Source organism: Pleuronectes platessa, chromosome 3 (assembly GCF_947347685.1).
Source record: "Pleuronectes platessa chromosome 3, fPlePla1.1, whole genome shotgun sequence".
In the NCBI taxonomy this organism is placed as follows: Eukaryota; Metazoa; Chordata; class Actinopteri; order Pleuronectiformes; family Pleuronectidae; genus Pleuronectes; species Pleuronectes platessa.
The window spans coordinates 14642220-14663583 of record NC_070628.1 but is presented as its reverse complement, the minus strand read 5'-3'; the positions used below and the strand labels follow the sequence as shown (position 1 = coordinate 14663583).

The following is a 21364-nucleotide window of genomic DNA, read 5'->3' as shown; positions in this document are numbered from 1 at the left end:
TTGCTCCGCCTGCCAGGTTGCAGGACACTGATGGATAGAGCCAGAGCACCTGTGCAACGCGGCGTAACGCTGCGGCCCTGAACGCTCAGAGACACACGGGGGGGGGGGGGGTCTGCCTGTGTGTCTGTTAGTATGTAACAACAATATGACTTGTATGATTTCTACGGAGGGTGGCACAGTGGTACAGCGCTGTGACCTCACAGCAGAGGGTTCCTGGTTCGATAGCCGGGGTTGACCTTACTGTATGAAGTTTGCATGCCCCTGTATCTACGATTTAATTGGTTGTGTGTCTCTGTATGTTGGTCCTGCAACATGCGGGCAAGCTTTCCAGGGTGTAGCCCACCTCTAGCCCGAAGTAGGCTCCACCCCCTAATGGGACCCTCAAAGGATATAGCCGTCTAGATAGTGGAAAGATGGATTTTTAATAAACTAAAGCTTAACTTGTATCAGATAAACCACTCATGCTTTTGCCTCTCTCTGTCTTTGTCCGTCTCACAGAAAGCGGACAGCATGCACGACCTGCTCCTGGACGTGATCACCTGGGTGGGGATCCTGTTGTCGCTGGTCTGTTTGCTCATCTGCATCTTCACCTTCTGCTTCTTCCGCGGGCTGCAGAGCGACCGCAACACCATCCACAAGAACCTCTGCATCAGCCTCTTCATCGCCGAGTCCCTGTTCCTGGTCGGGATCAACAGGGCCGACCAGCCGGTAAGCAGAATGGATTTTCTTTGTAGTGTGTACCTGTGTAGAGCGGCCGTGTGACACGCTGGGGACCTGTCCTGGGTGTGACCCCGCCTCTCGCCCTAACGTGAGCTGGGATTGGCTCCAGGCCCGGTGTATAGATGATAGAATCTGTGTTTATTATTTGAACTACATGCTATGACAAGATGATCGATATTAAAATGTGAACTAGATATAGACAGAAATAAAAACGACTCTGTCTGTACACGGGCTTCATCTTCACACTGCTTTTTTATTCATGCTGCGCTGGCACAGGCTCGGCATAATTGTCCACTGACCATGATTATACTACTGATTATAATGCCACGTTGGCAGAGTCAATTGTGAAATGTTTACTAACTTGCTGTCAGTGGTTGACCACATTACCACCACATGAATAAGAAACAGCAGGTTCGTTACACGCAGCGTTCCCAGAATGAATCAGAAGCAGGAATGCATCAGACTCGCTAATAAAACAAACAATATCTGTGTATTCAAATAGCTATGTAATGTTTTATTTTTATACTTCACATTAATTGTGACAAGGAAAAAAGCAGCAAGGCAAACCACTGAATTAATGGATTCGTTTGAACTGCACATTGTTAATTTTTCCATGACATCACTACTATACTTAGTGGATGAGGTCGACAATTACAATCATATTAATCATTTTACAGTTTGTTGATAGTTGAGAAAGCATTGCCAACTAAAGCAAAGCAGATATAACATCTATAACAGAACCTAATTAGTTATTGTACTGTGCATATGTATAATATTTAGGTTACTTTTCAAGAGTTATGATAAATTATACTTATAATATTTATATTATATGACACTTCAGGGCACTCGCCCAACGGTCAGCTTATGAGACCGCATTTAATTCACTAGATATGGATTTTTATTTGGATCTACTTCAATGTCAAAAACTCATAAATATCAGTCTTCTAAACATGTCAGATCTGTTTTCTGAGAAATCTTGGAAAATTGTTAAAACTGATGACAACTGACAAGAAAGGGTTAGGGTTAAATATAATTCCTCTACTAACCCCCCTGAGCAGGTCCCATACCGCATCCTCCACCAAGTTTCCTGGTAATCCTTTCAGTAGAAAAACCTGCTTACTAAAGGTAGTAAATATGTAGAGTCCTTCAGAAGTAACACAAATATAAAAAATATGTATTCCCGCTTGTCTTTGGTCCATTACCACTGATTCATGAATGCCTCCACAGTAGATTATCTATTAAAGCTTTTTATTATCTTAGCTGAGTTCATGTCAACATTTGCATTTGTTAGTCATTTTCCCCTCAGGCAACAGTAGCAGGGAATCCCACTGGTTGTGAGGAGGATGTTTGTGCGGTAAATAAAAAGATCACAAACAAATCTCATGCGAGGCAGGATTGTAAATATGGGTTCAACCTGCGTTTGACTGTTCATATTAAGAACGCAATTCCACAGGAGTCCCCACACATCACTGCTAATGTACTGGAGAATTACCGAGTGTAGATGCTGTCCTGCGTGCCGAACAACACTGTTGAATTTATTTTTGGATGAATAGATTTTTTGAAACAAAATATAGAAGAAAGAATAAAATAAAAAGGTTTTGAATATAATTTAATGGTAGTTCTCAACAAAATCAATTGGAATGGCAAACAGCTCCCGAGCGGGGGTCAAATAAGGCATGTTGACATTCAGAGCCACCTTGGGGTTTTATCCCGGCTCAGTGTGTGTATCGGCTGTATGTCATTGTGCGCATCAAAATGTCAAGCAGCGTTCAATGATTCCGGTGCATTCTAGTAAAAGCTGTGGATGAATGCAGTCGTTTCAACATGTCTGTGGGCGACAGAGGTTTATTAGTCACGGCCTGTCCTCTCAAGGTCCTGGATCAGGTTGACTGGCTCAATTTGTGAATTGTGTGCAAGGCTAAATCAGCACTACTACCATGTTGTTTGTAATCAACTCTACTACGGATACAACCGGCGTCCACACTTCTCTGCAGTTTAAAAGCTGCTAAAAGGCAGTTGTGTCCACATATCTGTTTAAAACGTATTTGTTTAAAAACTCAGTGTTTTACTCTGGACAGGAGACATTTGGAAACGATGACCTTTGGAACGTTGCTGACTCTGTGGACTTTGCTTATACATGTTTTGCAGTTAAATTGTGTAAGAGACAAGGTAGCATGTCCCCTTCTGCAAATAACAACCAAATGTCCATTGCGCATGTCTACTTTTTATAAGTGGTCACCTGCATTTTAGTATGGGCAGGGATTCAAACTGATCACGAGAACATAGCAGAATGGATGTAGCCTCAGTCACAGCGCATGTCGTATATAACATATGATCTGCATTTAATATGCAAATCATTTAAGGAAAATCAAATAATTCTCAGATGTGAAATTGTCCTTTCATTTCATGTATGCTCATTGAATGACAATCTGTTTGTATGTTTTATATATGCAACCTTTAGTGTAAAGGTAGCCCATGTTTTCTTTTTCTTCTGTTAACTGGTTTAATCATCATTTAATCATCGGAGTGTGTGTTTATGGGGGAGGACGTACCCTGGGGTATATCCTTTACCTCCCCCATATTAAAGTAAAGCCTCATGCCTTGGCATCCTGCTGAGAGTTCAATGAGAAAAACAATCTCATTGCGGATGAAGAGACGCGGCAAATTTGACATAATGTGTTTTGACATTGAGGTTTGTGTATGTGTCTTTGGTGTGTGTATGTTTGTGCAGGAGGGATCATGTTTCTTTTGTACGTGTGTGTGCCGCTGTATCGGTGTGTGTGGCGTCCTCCTGTTAATTACCGGTGACTATTTGTGACCCCCATTAACATCTTCAGCGTCACTTAGCTCACAGCCGGTTAAGCCAGTAATTCCAGCAGGAAAAGTAAATGACTTTGCATAATCAGTTTTTTTACCTGTGTGTGTGTGTGTGTGTGTGCGTGCCTCTGTCTGTGTATGTAAAATACACTGTGCGATCATTAGAAATGGAAATGAGTGACTCCCTCGCCCCCTAAACTCATTGTCTCTCAGACATTAGGTAATTGTCTCTCGCTGAAAACCCCTCCATTATAAAAGTCTGACTGCTCGCGCTCCCATTCAGTGATTTAGGAGAGACTCTTTAGATCAGTACATTGCCGTGAACGTGACGGGCCACATCTCGCCGCTCATTCTTTCCTCGTCCTCTCTTTTCTGAAGCAGCCGTCTTTTCTTCCTTCCCTCCTGCTGAAATTGTTAATGTTGTTTTAGTTTTGATAACCCTCTTTCACTTTTCAACTACTCACTCTTTGCCGCTGGGATTTTCTTTTTTTTCTTCCATTCAGGAGAGAGTCAGGCTTTTTCTAAAGCTGCTTTCAGACATGAAGTCCGAACGCTTTTCATCCAATTATTCAGAGCGGCTGAATATGGGAGAAAGCAAACAAAATGTCAGAAATGCTGCTGGACGCAATTTATTTTTTAAACTCCGGGGCTGCGTTTAAGTCCAGAAAAAAAAACCTCATTGGCCACCTCATACTCCTTGCTAGCCATTCCTACTCCTCATCGATCCAAGAAGAGACATCTCTGCTTCTAGTTTTCGCCATTTTTGCTTCTTGATTGTAGCCTAGTTCCTTCTGTAACTAACAACCACCCAGTAAAAAAAAGGAGGTAGTATGCATGTTGCCCCAGAAGATGCGTTCTTTATACGTGAGAGGCAAAGCCCAGGAAAATATCTGCACTAGTGATGAGCGGGTTGCAGTTATACCTTGCCGTAGATCCACAGGTCGGATGGGTAGGGTCGGAAGAATGAACATTTCTGACAATAGGGCCTCTCTGTGGGGGGGTGGAATGACGAGTCATCTTAGGGCAATTTGCTTTCTCTTTGGGAGAGACTCATTCCCACGGCTGCAGCTCCTTGCAAAGCAAACCTTGTTCCCTCGCTCAAATCCTCACACAGTGGACGCTATTGTATTTTAGGAATATTCATGTGGGTGCAGGTCTCTGAAAAAGAGAAAATAATTCCTTTGGGTAGGTGATGGGTGGATGAGTCAAGCATACGTGCGGATTAGGTTGAAGTCAGAGCCGATCTACATTTTCTGCAGTTCATGTCTGAAAAGAACATTTTATCCTCCAACTCTTCCTCCCCTTCATTCATCTCTATTCACATGATTCAAACAATGTGTTTTAATCTCCATTTACTCACGTTCTACTAATCTCATTAGTTATTTTCATCACCCTTGCCACACCACAGCAACATTCACAGTATTCTGATTATATAGTTTATTGAAAATCCACGGTTTAAGTTTAGTTAACGCATAAAACCTGATTTCTTTCCTCCAGATATTCAGTTTCTAAACAGAATGTGTCAATTCTTATAGGTGCTTTGTCTCTTTCATACCAAGTTGCTGAGTCATTTTCTTTACTCATTTCTGTTCCTCCTTGGCATTGACAAAAAAATCACATGGTATTCTCTCCAGTGCTGCCAAGTAGTTCGCCCTCCTCCGTAACCCCCTCCCTCCTCTTCTCTCTCAGCCCCCTTTTGAAAGTGCTTCTGTTTGAAATGTGGTCAATCAGCACAGGCTGCAGCACCCACTTGTCACTTGTATTCTCCCATCTATCTTCTGAAATAACTTCTAGATGTAGACGTGGAGTAAAGTGCGAAGGAGGCTCTACTAATGTTGCCATCTTGAAGTGATTTAGAGTCATTCTGTCGCCTGTAATTGCTGTTATACTACACTATGATTGTGAGCTCCCTCTGTTGCTTCCTGCCTCGTACTCGCCCTCTCCTGTCTATTCCAGAATTGTCGGCCCTATGTGTGACGACCATAACGTCTTACTCAGGCTCTTATCGCCTGAAGTGTTTGTGTCTTTGTCCCGCCATCTCATCAGCGCAACTGTCCCCCAGGTTACGCATTTCTCAAGCACCGCTCCATGTGGTTTCACTGTGTTCCTAAATCCTCTCCGTCTTTTCCTTCCCTCTCCAGATTGCCTGTGCAGTCTTCGCGGCCCTGCTCCATTTCTTCTTCTTGGCAGCCTTCACCTGGATGTTCCTGGAAGGGGTGCAGCTCTACATCATGCTGGTGGAGGTGTTTGAGAGCGAACACTCCAGGACTAAGTACTTCTACCTGGCAGGATACGGAGTGCCCGCCATCATCGTGGCTGTCTCCGCCGCGGTGGACTACAGGAGCTACGGCACTGACCGAGTGTAAGCGTAGAGGGGGGGGTGAGAGGGCGCGTAGAGCGTGAGGGATGGGTGGATGGATGGATGATGGGGGCAGAGAGGGAAGGGGGGGGGGGGGTGCTGAAGTGCCTGATGTCGTTTTGGCTGTGGCACCTCTGAAGAGTCAATTCAGCGAGGTTGAGAGGGGAGAGACGGATGCAAGACGGGAGGGGGAGTGTGGGTACAAGCGGGGGGGGGGGGGGGGGCATGTTAGAGTGTCTGCATGAGCACGGCAGCAACAATGTGTGAATATGGAAGGATTTAACTCGTGGGAAGATGGGGGGGGTAGTAGCATCCATATCAGCCCGATACAGATGCACCTGGCGTACACACTACTCCCGAGTTTTAGAGCCACTGAAACAGAAACCTTTGTTATCACTGCAGGTCCCTTATAAGTTGGAAAACTCCTGAAAAATGTCAACTGATGACGTCGTAGACACTTACAACCGGTTGCCGATTGGGCGCTTCGGTCAAGATGTAGCCTTCTCTGATTCGTCGGGCTCCCTATCCCTTCCAAATGAAACCAACCGGCATTAGCCTCGTCTACCAGTTTAGTTTACACCATGGGAAATTATAAGCGTTGCTGACTCTGTTGTCTTTTTTAACAGCTGTTGTGCAGTGAGATTCTGCTTCTTACAATGAAACAACTGTTTACATGATCAGGAGCTCCCTTTTGGGCAATCTATGACTATTCCCTTGTCCATTGGGGTGTGAGCCCTCCTGTTTAAACTAGCAGGAGCATGCCCAGTGTACGTGAGTGGTCACGTGCTTTGCTTTCTGAGGTGAAATAGTATGGACGGGGATCTCAACTAACGGACAGAGATCCTTCCAGTTTGCTGCTCTCAGACGAAAACGTAGTGGTATGGATGTAGCCTGAGGGAGAAAAGAAGGGATTTGAATATTTGAGTGTGAGGATGGAGGCACAGAAAGTGAGGTGATGGGACAGTGTGTCCGATTGTGCACCCATCCACACTGTTCTGCACTGGTGTGTGTAAACAAAGAAAAAGGGAAGATTCCCCAGAGGAGGAGCAGAGCAGTGAGTGCGATGAGGACATACATTAAGAGCCCATGGAGACGTATTCACGCACGCTCGACTTGTCCAACCGGAAACACAGAGTGGATCCAGGAGAAGCCAGGCAGCATCTCATTCATATGAAGTATATGCATAATAGGCCACATACAAATACACCCGAGTAAACATAACAACAGTCTCACACGCTTGACCTGTCCACTCCATTCATGCTGTGACTCTGAGATGACACTTTGAGAGTCGCACATCTTATTCATGCATGTGCATATGCATATTATGTGCATGATGTGCATAAATGTACACGGTGCACTTAGGAAGTCCGTGACCTGTCCTCCACTCTACAACTGTAAGAAAGGGCATTATAAAAGCGGAACTGTGTGTTGAAAAAAAACTTGTATCTGGCAAAAATCTCTTCCCTCGATTGCTAATAAATGAGCGGCTCCATATAGAAAGTGAAATATGACGGGACACTATAGGGCTGTTAAATGATTCACATGCTCAAATGCCCACGTCCTGAGCTGCTGGCGGGGGTCTTCTGTAGATCAGACCTCGCAGCTCCACGTCACCTCGGAGGCTGGAGGACGAGGAAGGGTCGAATTTAGCAGTGTTTAAGCGTCAGGCCACACCAGTTCGTATACCACTTAGATCAATATTTCATCGTGGGACCATCATTAAAACATGAGTGTCTGAACGCCAAGCTCTGGATGAATAATAAGACTGCATGCCATTAGCCACCAGACTGGTGTCCACAATAGCTGCGGTTTAGCGGCAGAAGCCCCCAAACAACAAGTAATATGTTGTGGGAGCATGTGGTTAATAAAGAGCCACATTGAAATCAGTGAAGATGGAAAAGACTAATTTCATCCCAAAAAATGAATTCTTGTCCTTCACCCCAAACAACCACTTTTCAAGCTTTTAACGGCCCTGTGCCTCGTGGACTTTAAGAAGAAACTGAAAGCTATTTTCATTTAAAGCATAGAACTCTCTCTCTAGTGACTCATTCATCAGTCAGGCCTTGAAAATGATGCTGCTCGTCATGTTTGACATAACGCATTGAAACAAAACCTCGGCAAATATCATCTGCCACCCCTGCTGTGTCACCTTGACACGCATCACACCGCCACCCCCCCCCCCCCCGCATTAGCCAGTGGCACTGAGTCTATCTCCCGTCCCATAATGAAGGTGGCTATGACTTAGCAGAGGAGCCCTAATGGAGGGTACAGTGACACAGTCAGGGACCCGTAATGGAGGGCTCTCTAATGTGGCGGAAATTGAAAGATTAATAATTCAGAAGCAGCTGGTCGTGAATCAGTCGGCCATTTTGCTCCAGCGGTTTTTACTCAGGTACCTTTTTTTTTTGCTGCAGCCCTTTGGGTCTGACCTCAGCGGAGGGCAGGCTGGCGACTTTTCTTTTTTTTTTCTTCTCCTGCTTACTGCAATTGATGGGTGAAGATGTTTGGGGGCAGTATAATTTAGCATACAGCAGTTTATCTTTTACCGTCAATGCTAACCTTGGGGTCAGAAATCTGTGCCTCTGTGTGTGTGTGTGTGTGTGTGTGTGTGTGTGTGTGTGTGTGTGTGTGTGTGTGTGCCCCCTCTCCTTTAACCTCACTGCTGCCACTCCCAGAATCCATAAATAGCCCTGGTGTGAGGGCTGCATTCATAACTCAGTATTAAAATGAACACAGTCATGTCATATTTTTGCGACTGCATGATGTGGATGTGTCATATATCGGTGCCCTAAGGGGGACTGAGGGTTTATTTATCACAGGTGCTCATCCCTTGCTGTCTGCCCCTCAGTGTGTGTGTGTATATCTGAGGTGTGCATACACCGTGGTGTATTTTTCTCCGTCCTGCAACGCCTCTCCCACTGCTCTCCGTCTCTTTCACTTTTTCATCCGCACCAATTCTTTTTGTCCTCCCTCTAACCTGATGCGTTTGATATACTGCGTGGCATGTAATGTATGGCTTTTTCTCCTTGCGAGTGTGTGTGTGTGTGTGTGTGTGTGTGTGTGTGTTACTGTGATGCATGTCCTGTCCTCTGATGGTAAATCCTTGCTACCCTACATCCATCTGAGACTGGGGCATGTTTTTAATCCCTCTGCGTCTTTCCTTTCTCCTGTTCTTCTTCTCTCTGTTTCTCATGCATGATGTCTCTCTCTCTCCCTGTCTCTCTCTCTCTCCCTTGAACTCACTCTTTATCTCTTCTCTCTCCCCCTGTCTAGGTGCTGGCTGCGATTGGATACATACTTTATCTGGAGTTTCATTGGCCCTGCTACTCTCATCATCATGGTGAGGGACACGCACACACATGCTGACACACTTGGCATAGTGCTGCATGTAGGTTACAGAGAGGAGAGGGTGATACATGTTTGTGCAGAAGCAACTCGCTGCGTTAAGGTTTAACTGAGCTTTTTGTTTTGTAAGTGGAAGCAGGAGAAACGTCATGTGTCAGCTTGATCATTCAACGGTTGTATAGATTTGGGGCATGGTCCAAGCCTGACTGGGTCTGGGACATGCCACCAAAGGGAGATTTTTTAAGCCATTTCCGATTAGAAAAAAGTGCAGAAATGTTTGTGTCATTCGGGAAAAACATTTGGGAAAAACCCATAATAGAGCCAGAAGAGCCAACATCCGGTGTCTCTGAAGTGTTCTCAAACTGTCTTTATCCTCCTGGAATAATAAAATCAAAAATTAGGAGGATGAGTCATTTTCTCTCCTGCCCACTGAAAAGATGCAAAATTCTCTCATGTTACTATGTTCTTAGTTTCATAACATAAGTAAGATAGAAATCTGGTATACACACATTTACTACGTAAACTATATTAGATTTCTTAAAGGAATAGCACTGTAGGAAAAGCAACGTATTTGTAATCGATGCATAGAGAAATGTCACCACTGAAAAAACTTTGGTTAGTGACATAAATGAACACAATTGCTAACTTTATTTTGAAAATACTTAATTCATTTGTGTGTTTGTTTTAATTTATTCTTTTTCACTGAATAAATGATCAATTATGAGTGGGTAAACTCTTTTGAGGCACAGACACAAGCATCCTACCTACCTTGAAAAAGCATACACTATATATATATATATAGTGAAAATGGTACAACTAAAGCAATGGGAAATGTTCCCAATTAGGTGAATGTCAGCATGAACACTGATGCTCTGTGCTCATTTTAGAAATGTCAGGCAGACCATCACTGATCTAACTGGGGCTGTAAGTGGGAGCAGTGCAGGTGGGACTAATCTGTTATGACTCTACACCCATTGCTAACATACACACCCTCGGAGACCTAACACAACAGCCTAGATGAGTTATTATTTAACCACCCTATCAAAGCAATGGGTAAGGACAGCAGACTGGGCGGCAACTGTGAGAATTGGATTTTTTATTACAGCAATGATCATTGATGGTCACAATGACTGCTGTGTTTTCTCTGATGCTCCAGCTGCTGTATTTTTAGAACATAAAGGTTCGTTGATAGGCCGATACTGTCCCCAAGCCAATTACTGCTGCAAGGGAAAATGAAATGACGTGCACTGTACGTGAGTGAACTGTGGTGGTGACAATGTGTCTTTAATTAGGCTCATCGCTGCAGAATATTTACTTGTGTGTGTGTGTGTGTGTGTGTGTGTGTGTGTGTGTGTTTCAGCTCAACGTAATCTTCCTCGGTATTGCTCTTTATAAGATGTTCCACCATACGGCCATTCTCAAACCAGACTCTGGATGTCTGGACAACATCAAGTAAGTGCTTGTTTGCTTTCCATTCTGCTGCCTCACCACTGCCCCTTGGTGTGAAAGTGGGTGGGATTATGCATGTGTGTGGGGGTTAAATTCAAGGAATAGTTTGATATTTTGGAAAATATACTTATTCTCTATTTTTTGTCAAGATAAATAGACTGATTCCACTCTTACTGTATGGGACGCAGTCGTTTAGTTTAGCTTCTTGATTGAATATGAAGATTGACGACACGTCTCCCCTTGATTCCACTGTACACAACCCGAGCTAAGATCCCGCCAATACAAATGCGCTTGACCAATCAGGAGTCTCAGCTGTCAATCATAATCAAAATGAGCACTTGCATATATCTGTTTCATAATAATCACTTAAAATGACTAAACCATATTTAAATGTAACGTAATTAACATGAAATTTGACTTTTAGTTTGCCTATGTCCCATCTGCTAACATGGAAGAGGCTGGATTTATGACCAATACAGCAGCCAGCCACCAGGGGGTTTTGGCTTCACTTTTAGGGACATGTCATCCATCTTTAAATACAGTTTATTAGCATAATTGAAGCAGAGGGAAAAAAGCTAACAAAACCTGCATACTAGCACATCAGAGTGAGATGTTAAAGTTAAAGTCTGCGCCTGGAAGTATGACGTGTGGAGAGTGACTTTGTTACCTGAACAGAGCCAGGTTAGCATAGCTCAAAGCGGGATTAAACATCTCATTAGACCAAAAAATTATATTTCCCAAAATGTCAAACTGTATTTTAAATCTATGTCCATCAGCTTTTGTTGTACCTAAGCTAGGCACATCTAGCATTATTTCCGATATTATTTCAAGACACCACCCACTGAATCACGTCCCGTTACCTGCATCGCCCTCAGAGAATATCACTGAATAAGACTTAATTCCCACAGAACAATGAAGCCGTGGCCTCCGAGCTAACTCATCAGGACTTCGTCTTTTCGTCTTCGTCTGAGACAAAAGGCTCAGTCTAATTCAAACAATATGCGGCGGCTGCTCAGAATATAAATGACAAAATGGCTTACTCCTTTGATAGATCGTTTAAATATTACTGCCAATTTATCTCTCATGACAGCAGTTTTAAGTAGGACTTCAAGTGGGAAGCGTTGCAGACATAAAGACGAAAGCAGCCAATCTTTGCCCCGCTGCAGTTCAGGGGATTGAGATCAAAAAAGGCAGATGAAAGATAAAATGAAATAATTATTTTGAATAAAACCCTTTTTCCCCCTTTTCCCTCTCTGAGCGCACCAAAGGCTGGATTGATTTTGATCATTTTACTTCATTAGTGTTTCATTTACACGTTAATCATCATCATCATCTCATTATTTTGTTTTTCTTCTTTTTCGTTTTTCTTTGTCTCTTTAACTTCAAGCCATCATGTGTTGTCTCTGTTGAGGACTGGCTCTGGTAAGGCCTCCCTCCAATCAGATGCCTGTCATCCTCCCTAGCTGTGTTTTGATTGGTCTGTTTGTCATCTTATTTGTCTGTGAAACCTCCTAGAGTCTGTGCTTATCCCTTAATTAACCATTAACCTGCTTTGTTAAACGGATCACTTATCCGTGTGTGATTTGCGAGCTCCTGTGACCTATGGGCCCAAAGTGCTATTGAAATATTATAATGGTGCGATGTGAATAAGGGGACGCCGAGCCGAGAGAGAAACCATGACTCGAGGGAGCACTGGAGGGAGAGGTGGAATGGAGGGATGGAAAAGAGAGGAATGAGTATACCCTTTATTGAAGGGGGTCGTCAGACGAGCTTTATTGGAGGTTCTGTCTCGCCTGAATGGTGCCACAGAGGGCAACATCGAATCAATCACCTCAGTCTCACTCACTTACTCTCCTCTTTCTCTCTTCCTTCCTCCTGACTCTTCTAATATCTGGCCCTGTGTCTTTTTCTCTCTCCGCCCTCCCCCTTTCTTTCTTTAACCCCTTTCTTTGTCTTCAAGTCTCACATGAGAGGTGATCACTGCCCAGTCAGCCAATCAAATTAACAGCCATCATCGTGGCTGTGGCAGACCCGACACCATGACCTTTACTGGGAAATGTCATTTTATAATGGCCGTAATGTACGTCTATGAACGCCCAGCGATTCCACTCCCACGGCCACACACACACTCACTCTGACGTGCACACACTCAGACGAGGACTTACGATGCATACACATGCCTCGACATGACCATTTCTCTGACATTTTACCTTTATGATTCGTTTCTACATAGGCTCTGTTTGAAATGGAGCCTCGGAAAACTTTTATGAAATTTGGTTCCATTAAATTGTTATCGTCACATTTGCACTAACAGACTTCAGGACCCACTTCTGCCTGTGAAAACACTCTTTAGCCTCGGATGTGCACTTTGAGGAATGACAGATTTTGGATCTCTCTCGGTAAAGGTCTTATGGGCTTGACTTTCTCGTTACTAGTGGCTGACGTCAGCTAGCTTCTAACCTCCCCTGCCTGTCTCTGGAGATGGTATCTAAATGAGCAAATCCCCTCTCTCTCTCTTGTCTCTACCATTTTTTGCAAGAGTGTAATTCTTTTAGGCAAAAGCCTCCCACTGTTCCCCTCATCCCAGTCCCACAGTGTCAGGGCAGAGTGAACCCTCCTTCACCCCTTTTTCCTGCCTTATATCCCACATGCATCAAACTTGGATGAAAAGCTTTAGCTTTCCAGGGAAAGAGACACGGCTTTTTATACCATCTATAATGCCATCCGCAAAATAAACTTTATATATAATGTTACGTTGCTAAAAGAGCAATTGTTGAGAATATGAGATGTTAAATCAAATTTAAATTGACATGGATATCCAGTGGGTGATTTCTCCCTCCTATCTTTTGTAGGTCCTGGGTGATCGGTGCCATAGCTCTGCTGTGCCTGCTGGGCCTGACCTGGGCGTTCGGCCTAATGTACATCAACGAGAGCACCGTGATCATGGCCTACCTTTTCACCATCTTCAACTCGCTGCAGGGGATGTTCATCTTCATCTTCCACTGCATCCTGCAGAAGAAGGTGAGGCACACACACAGAGACTAAGACAGACCGAACTAGACGAGTTAACGTGACAGGCAGACAAATACAAAACAAACAGAGACACACTCATGGCTCACGGTGATCAGCAGGGGACACCAAGAATATCTGCAGAGCTGTCAGGGGTTTGATTGGTCATTCTGTAACACTACCGGCTGCTCGAATCTCCTGTTTTCACTCTCTCGCTCACTTTTCACTGTCTGACAGCAGGTAATAAACGGAGCTGCCGGTCTTACAGTGTTTCTGTCATCCCCCGACGGAAAAGACAGTTTTTTCATCATCAGGCAGGGTCATCAATCCGGAAATAGCTTTTTTTTTTCAGAACTTTTGATAACACCAGTTGTCCAAACTTTTGAGCACATACAGAAGAAATGTATCCGATTTATGTCTAAAGCTGCTTCGACTGATATTTTTGGGAGGGGCGATATGAGAGAAAAAACGATTTCCTTTATTTAAACTATAAGTCAGTTGCTATTTTTTGGGGAACTTTTGCTGCAAGCCCCGTAGTAAAATTTTCGGGAAATGACTGAAACCAGCGAGTGAGTGTGTGCGTTGATGTTATTTCCAACAGACGCAAAACTGAGTAAAAAACAAAAGAAACGAATATTTTAGGAAGTGGCGTTCGCGTAGAAGAGGCTTTGGATTCAAGAAATTTTGACGATACAAAATGCCTCCTTCATGCCCCCCCCCCAGGCCCCGCCCCTTGCCTGAATGTCCCTGACATTTTCCTGTTGTTGCCAGAGAGTCAGAACTGGTCAACCTCCTGCTGCGCTCTTAAAATGTGAAAGGCAAACTCTGGGAAACCTCTGTTCCCATTTTGAGTTCATGTCTAAAAACGGCTTAAGTGGCAGCGATTTCAGTGATTTAATACATTGACCTCCTTCAGTTTGACAGGCAGCTTCCCTCCCTTTCATTTTGAAAAGACAACCTATTTATATATTTCTATGTTTTGGGGTTTGTTTGGCCTAAAGGATTAGAGGCACTTGCGAGTACATATGTACCACTTTTTAAATATGAATTAAATGTGGCTTCCAGGCGAAGCCTTCACATTCTACGATCTTTTTACAGAGTCTCCCACACACTGTCAGTGCCTGGGAGTACAGCAGAGGAGTAGGATATGGAGAGAGAGAATTCATCAAATGCTTAATACTCTCGTCTGGCTGCCGTCCCACAGAGAGTTTTTAGTTTTAAGTGTGTGAGCGATAAACAAGTGCTGCGCGTGTGTGCGTGCGTGTGCAGATGTCATCATACACTGTGCTTAGGTATGTGTTAGGCCACAGGATCACGTATCCTGAGAGACGTCCTCAGAACAGTGCTGAGGTTGTCTTTGGCATGTGGCCCGACATGGTTTCTCCCAAGATGCACGGAGCAACTCGCCACACAGCTGTTCAAACAGAGCACGTGGCAATGCACGTCTGCCAGTCCAATGAGCTTGTTAAAAAGCAATTACGGCCCTATTTGCTCTAACTTGATTGGGATCTAAATGCAGATGTTTTGCGTGTGCAAGTGCGTCGTATGTCTCCCTGAGGAGCATGTCCATTTCAGACAGTTATGAGGCAGAAACAACATTTGGGTTGCCTGTTGACGTTTAAGTTTGCGAAGTCAATCCTTTAATGTCTTCATTTGTATGGAGGCTTGTGTGTGTTTGTGTGTGTGTGTATTTGCACAAAGAATTTGAGCAAGAAAATAAAGTTAACAGAGATACTTTATCAAGTTAAGACCCTGCAGGCTGTTCTTTCTCTGGTATGTCGTCTTAAAAAATAGGCCTCAATAGGTGCAAGGTTAAAGTGGAACATCAGTCCTTCATGCCTGCTTTTCCCCTTTTCACCTCCCCTCACCAGGTGCGTAAGGAGTACGGCAAATGCCTGCGCACCCACTGCTGCAGCGGCAAGAGCGTGGAGACGTCCATCTCCTCGTCCAGTAAGACCACCACCTCGCGGACGCCGGGCCGCTACTCCACAGGCTCACAGGTGAGCTTACCTGCCTGCACACCCGGACGCTACAGCACAGCAGACTCTCAGGTGAGGCCGGAGCACGCCATGAGGGTTTTGGGTTATCGCTGTTCGCTTTCAACTACTTTTAACGTAGTCATAAAAAAAAAAAGGACTCCGTTTGACGTGGATGGTGCAGACTTTAAATATGGATTCTGAGTTGAAAGTGAGATAGCCCAAACCGTCACTTGCACCTTGATGCCGACACACAGGCCGATGAAGCATAAATGGCATTAATGGGTAATTGTTTCTCCCCACCTGTTTCTCTCTTGCTGGCCGTTCCTTTAATTTTTCCTTTACTTTCTCCCCCGCAACTAATTTGCCCTTCGTTTACACACCATCCCCTTATATATTTCTTACTGCATTTCTTTCCCTCTTTTGTCATCACGCCCTCCACTACCTTGACTTCCCCCACCCCTTCCTTCCCTCCTGCCCTTTTCATTACTGCTTCATCTTTACCCACACCTTCTCTACCTCCGTCTCCCTCTCCTCCTATTGCTCTCGCCTCTTTCTTTTTTCTCTGCTATGTATAGAGTCGTATCAGGCGGATGTGGAATGACACTGTGAGGAAGCAGGAGTCCTCCTTCATCACTGGAGACATCAACAGCTCTGCCACGCTCAACAGAGGTAACCACGGGATACCTACCATTTGCATCCTCATCACTGTCACCATATCTACTTTATTAATAGCGGGAGGCCCAGACAGCATACGCTGTCATTTAGTAAAGTGGTAGGAGTCCAAACTTCTGATAATGGTTCTTGTAGAGAGTCAGATTAGCTGAATAGAGTGTAAATATCACAATATCATCATGTTTCAAAAGGATGATTTTGCAGGAAAAAAAGTTTGTGGATAAAACTGAAACCAGTTTGGGGTTTCATTAAAAATTGACAAAGTTCTCTAGAAACAGTGTTGATGGCTCCTGTACATCTTTTTCCTGGGATGGTGTTGTTGTGATGCATTGTGGGTGAGAAATCCTTTAGTTGAACACGTCTATAGCCTTTATTTTTATACTATAAATTATGTAGAGTTAATTATTGCTTTGTTATTAACTGAATGGAGTAGCATGTCTCTCCAGACAAAGATACAAGCATTAACGGGAGACTTTACTCAAAACACTTCCAGAGTAAACAGCGTTGCAGCCAAGTCCAAAACAATTGAAGTAGCTGGGGGTTCACTTCTTTAAACACAATAAATATTAAATCAAATATACTTTATTGTCAGAAGGGGAAATCTTTCTTGGGCCAAAGTGCTACATCAGCTACAGAACAGTACAACAAACGAGAACAAAAACTAAAAACAAGACACAAGGACATATCATGTAAGACCCAGAATAAAAGTGAGATGAACATTGGACCTGCCCGAAAAACCTAATGCCTCCACACTGCTCCTGTGGTGTCATCCAAGTGTCTGGAAGCCCAGGTTTTCAAATTCCACTCGAAAACTTTTCTTTCTGGGTGAATTAACACTTTATGACCGATAGTGTGTTAGTTTCTAGCAAAATTACAAGTAATGTTTGGTAGTGCTGCAGCAGAGCAAAGTTTTGCAGAGGGTTCTTCACATAAGCACCTGTGTGTTCAGTCGAGCTTATCTGAAGGCTGCAGTAATTACTGGGATTTTAAATCAGTATTAGGCTGAGCTCGCTGTATACCTAACTGTCTGTTGCTGCCCCTCCAGAGTAAAGCCACAGTAATGGTCTGTGAAAAAGGAACCCATGAGCATGGCTGTCTGAGGGCCGGGGTAATGAGGACACAGACACCCAAAAGGCTAGACATTTTGACACACACATTCAGACAAACACACACACGCAGTGGAACTTGCACACACATACAGTACCATTTGTTAGCGTCGAAGTCGAGGTGTGGCCCTCGCTTCCTTCAGGCCACTAATAAGCTGTTAGCATGACAGATTGATGCTAAAGCAGACACGGTGTGTGTCAGCGCCTGAATTATCACACACTTAGTGAGGCAGGGCTTAAGACACCCCTTCCTCCTCCTCCTCCTCCTCCTCCTCCTCCCTCACACTTTAAAGTGTGGAGCCGAGAGGTGCTTGGCCAGTAGATCTCACACTGTGGCTTAAGGATGGAGTGGAATAAACTGGAAAGTTTGACGGGGACTGACTTGTTGAAATTAGGAGAGAGTAAAATGGAGGTGTGTGTTCACCTTCAGTATTATGGCTTTTGTCTTTTTTGTCATGGAATTCAACTTTATTCTTTTTTGTCACTAAGTTAGGTTTTTTGTTCTCTTACTCTTATGACTTTTCCTCAATTATTTACAACTTTAAACTCGTCATATTAAGAGAATAGAGTCATAATTGAGAATAAAGTCGTAATTTAATGAGTAGAAAAAGTCAGGATATTGAAAGAAAAAAAATATCCCGACTTGAATAGCCGAAAGTGACGATATAACAAAGTAAAAGTTTTATTTTCACGAAAAATCAATAATTCATTTAGAAAAAATAATTTCCTAACATCACATCATTTTCAAAATAAAATATTTCTTCACTATGGCCCAAATACTTTGTCATAGTTTTTTGTTGTTTTGGGATTAAGGGTTTAAATTTCTCATTAGGTCACATTGACACATTTCCCTTTATATCTTTATTATATCGGTTCTAATTAATGTGCATTGTGCACTACAATTTAGGATAGGTTTAGTTTTATTTGATGATGTTCTAAACTGAAAAAACAGACGCCCCAAAGGATTGTGTTATTTTCTTTTAGCTGAAGAAAAAGAAAGCGACACCACAGAGATGGTTTTGTGTCTTTCTTTTCTTCCCTCCTCTAGCTCGTGTTTTGAAACTATATGACATTCATCCGTGTTTATAGCGGTAGCGTGAGGATGATAGGAGGAAGAAGAATGTACAGGAGCTGTCACGGTCGTTTCTCTTCTGTTTTCCTGCAGTGTCTTAATGTGTACATGATCCGTCTCCCACCTGGGGAAGAACTGCTCTGGGAACACTTTTTCTGTGGCCCCTTCGTCCATTAACTATCATGTAGTCTTCTGTCATGCTTCTCTGCTCAAGCGTATTGAACTGCAGCACAATCTTCTCCAAGCATTACGTTCTCCTTGTCTCTCCCTCTGTCTCTCTCTGTCTGTCTGTCTGTCTGTCCCTCCCCCTCTCTCTCTCTCTCTCTCTCTCTCTCTCTCTCTCTCTCATCCCATCCCATCCCTCAGCCTCTATGCAGTGGCTGCAAGAATGACTCGTCAAGCTTTTTCTTGGCTTTCACCTCAAACTATGTTTGCTTGTTTGATTTACTTGTCCTCTTCTCTCCCTCTTTCTTCCACACACTCCCTTTCCATCTCACTCTCCCTTCCTTTTTTTCCCTTCTTACTTACTTCCACTCTGCAACGTCTACACGCTTTTTCCTTTAACCTCTATCTCTGCTCTGCCTTTTTGTTTTCTCTCGAGTGCCTCTCTGCTTCTCTCTTGACTTGGCTGTTGCTTTCCCTCTTCTCTTCCTCTCTTGTATTGGCTGTCGCTCTCCCTCTCTCCCTCTCTCTTTCTATCTGCCTGTACCAGGAGCCATGGCTAATCATCTTATAACTAATGCTCTCCTTCGTCCCCATGGTACTAACAATCCTTATAACACTCTCCTGGGGGACTCGGCAGTCTATAATAACCCAGCCGTGGGCATGTACAACACCCAAGGTGTGCATCATGTTCCTATTACCAACATTTGATATTTGTATAGTTCGCTTTGAGTTTTTTGTTCGCCACATTGCATTTCCGTTTGCATGGTTATTTCATTTTGAAATGTTTGCCACTATGATCAATTCTTGGCTGCGTATCCGATCTCGCCTGATTATGGCTCCCAAGTACGGCGATCAATCACAGTGCAATAATCTCTCACAAAGGACACCCACTGGGCAGTTCCCACAGCACATAAAAGTATCAAACAGTAAAAAAACTTCCACACCATTATTTATTTTATGCAATAGATTCACTCTATGATTTATAAGCTACTCGGGAGCCATAAAATATTTGTATTATTTTGTGTGAATGCTCACATTTTAAACCGTGCTTCTTTTTGAATGCCACATTGCACATATCAATTGGGATTTGTGTATTGCTTTATACTGCATGGGGCCAATATTTATATATATATATATATATATGCTGTGTTTTAAATGTAATTAGTTTTTTTGTGTGTGTTCATGTTTTTTTTTCTGTGTTAAATAAATAAAAGCAGACAGTAAACCATAAGACCCTGAAAAACTAGACTTGGATTTTAAGCATCTGACAGGGTTTTCTTTGTTTTCATTCACGCCTCAAATTACTGTGCAACTGTTGCTTTTGTAGCTTCTGAAATGTGTGTCTCTCTATGTGAGAACTCACGTCTGTGTCTCTTTTCTCTCTTCTCCCTCATGCTGTCCATCAGCACCTTACCGGGACACAAGTATGGACTAAATTAATACTCACCTACTTCAATAACATTGACTTCTCTCTCCCTTTGTGTCCAAAGCACTCCGCCTAACATTTCCAGTCTATTTTCAGAGATGCTTTTTTTCTACAAATCATGAGTCAGTGCACACAGTAATACACTTGTCTTATTTGGTTTGTTACACAGTTTTGGATTCCTGTTTTACAAAATGCTATTTCTTGATAAATATATTTAGCTTTCGCACAGACTCATTGAATTGAAATATTGCGGATGCAAATTGGGCAAATTGAAATTCGAGCTATATTTGCTCTTGGAAGTTATTTGTAATCTAATAACTTAAAGCGTTATTTCAAAACATTTATTTTGCATTTGGAGTGTAACTGCTCCTTCAGTTTTGCTGTGGTTCTGGCAGTAATTAAGAAAAAGAAAGCACTTCTGAGGTTTCTCTTAAATGAATCATGAATGCTTGAAGCAGTTTTCCTTCCAAGGAAATGATCATTGCTACTTTTTTTAAATCCTCAATTCACAGCACACGCTACGATATTAAACAAAAATTAAAATCTTTCTTCTGAGGAATCCACTTTTTCATTTTAAGGGTCCTAATAATTATCGAAACATTTTTTTTTCATTGTTTGCTCCTCAGAGGGCATCCTGAACAACGCAAGAGACTCCAGCGTGATGGATACGCTTCCTCTCAATGGGAACCATGCCAACAACTATACCATGGCCAGCAGCGAATACCTGAGTGACTGCGTCCAGATTCTAGACCGGAGCGGTGGATACGGCACCCACAGCAACCACAAGGAGACCACCCTGGAGAAGAAGATCCTCAAGGAGCTGACCTCCAACTACATCCCGTCCTACCTCAATAACCACGAGAGGTCCACCACCGAGCGCAACCACAACCTGATGAACAAGCTGGTCAACAGCAGCATGGCGAACGGAGGTGACTGTTTTGATTCACCTCAGACTATCTTATAAGCCGTCAGGTGTCTGTTTCTAGTCTGACCAATTACATTTGAGCAGGTTTTGGTCAACAGTCCTTGTGGTGACCAACCAAATTGACTGAAATGCACCGGATCAGCTTTTTCATTTACCTGCATTCCTTTGCAGATAGCTCTGAAAACAGATTATCCAAAATGGCATCTGGACACCTACTTTAAGAGTCACCCCATGGGGACCAATAAAGGATTACCTTACATTAAATGTGGGACATGGCCCTCAGATGCCAATTTGTCGTCAGACGATAGCCAATGGGCTCC

At 43.4% G+C, this 21364-nt stretch overlaps 1 protein-coding gene across 1 annotated transcript in view; it reads left to right on the top strand.

Annotated features, from left to right (window-relative positions):
* The window catches only part of adgrl3.1 (adhesion G protein-coupled receptor L3.1), a 32606-nt gene that overhangs the window by 10100 nt on the left and 1142 nt on the right, over positions 1-21364 (top strand). Inside the window, exons 5-13 of the mRNA XM_053417447.1 lie at positions 499-708; positions 5679-5899; positions 9170-9236; positions 10602-10693; positions 13543-13711; positions 15571-15750; positions 16254-16347; positions 20100-20117; positions 20746-21048. Coding sequence (XP_053273422.1) covers positions 499-708; positions 5679-5899; positions 9170-9236; positions 10602-10693; positions 13543-13711; positions 15571-15750; positions 16254-16347; positions 20100-20117; positions 20746-21048 — 1354 coding nt within the window. The remainder of the gene's footprint in view (positions 1-498; positions 709-5678; positions 5900-9169; positions 9237-10601; positions 10694-13542; positions 13712-15570; positions 15751-16253; positions 16348-20099; positions 20118-20745; positions 21049-21364) is intronic.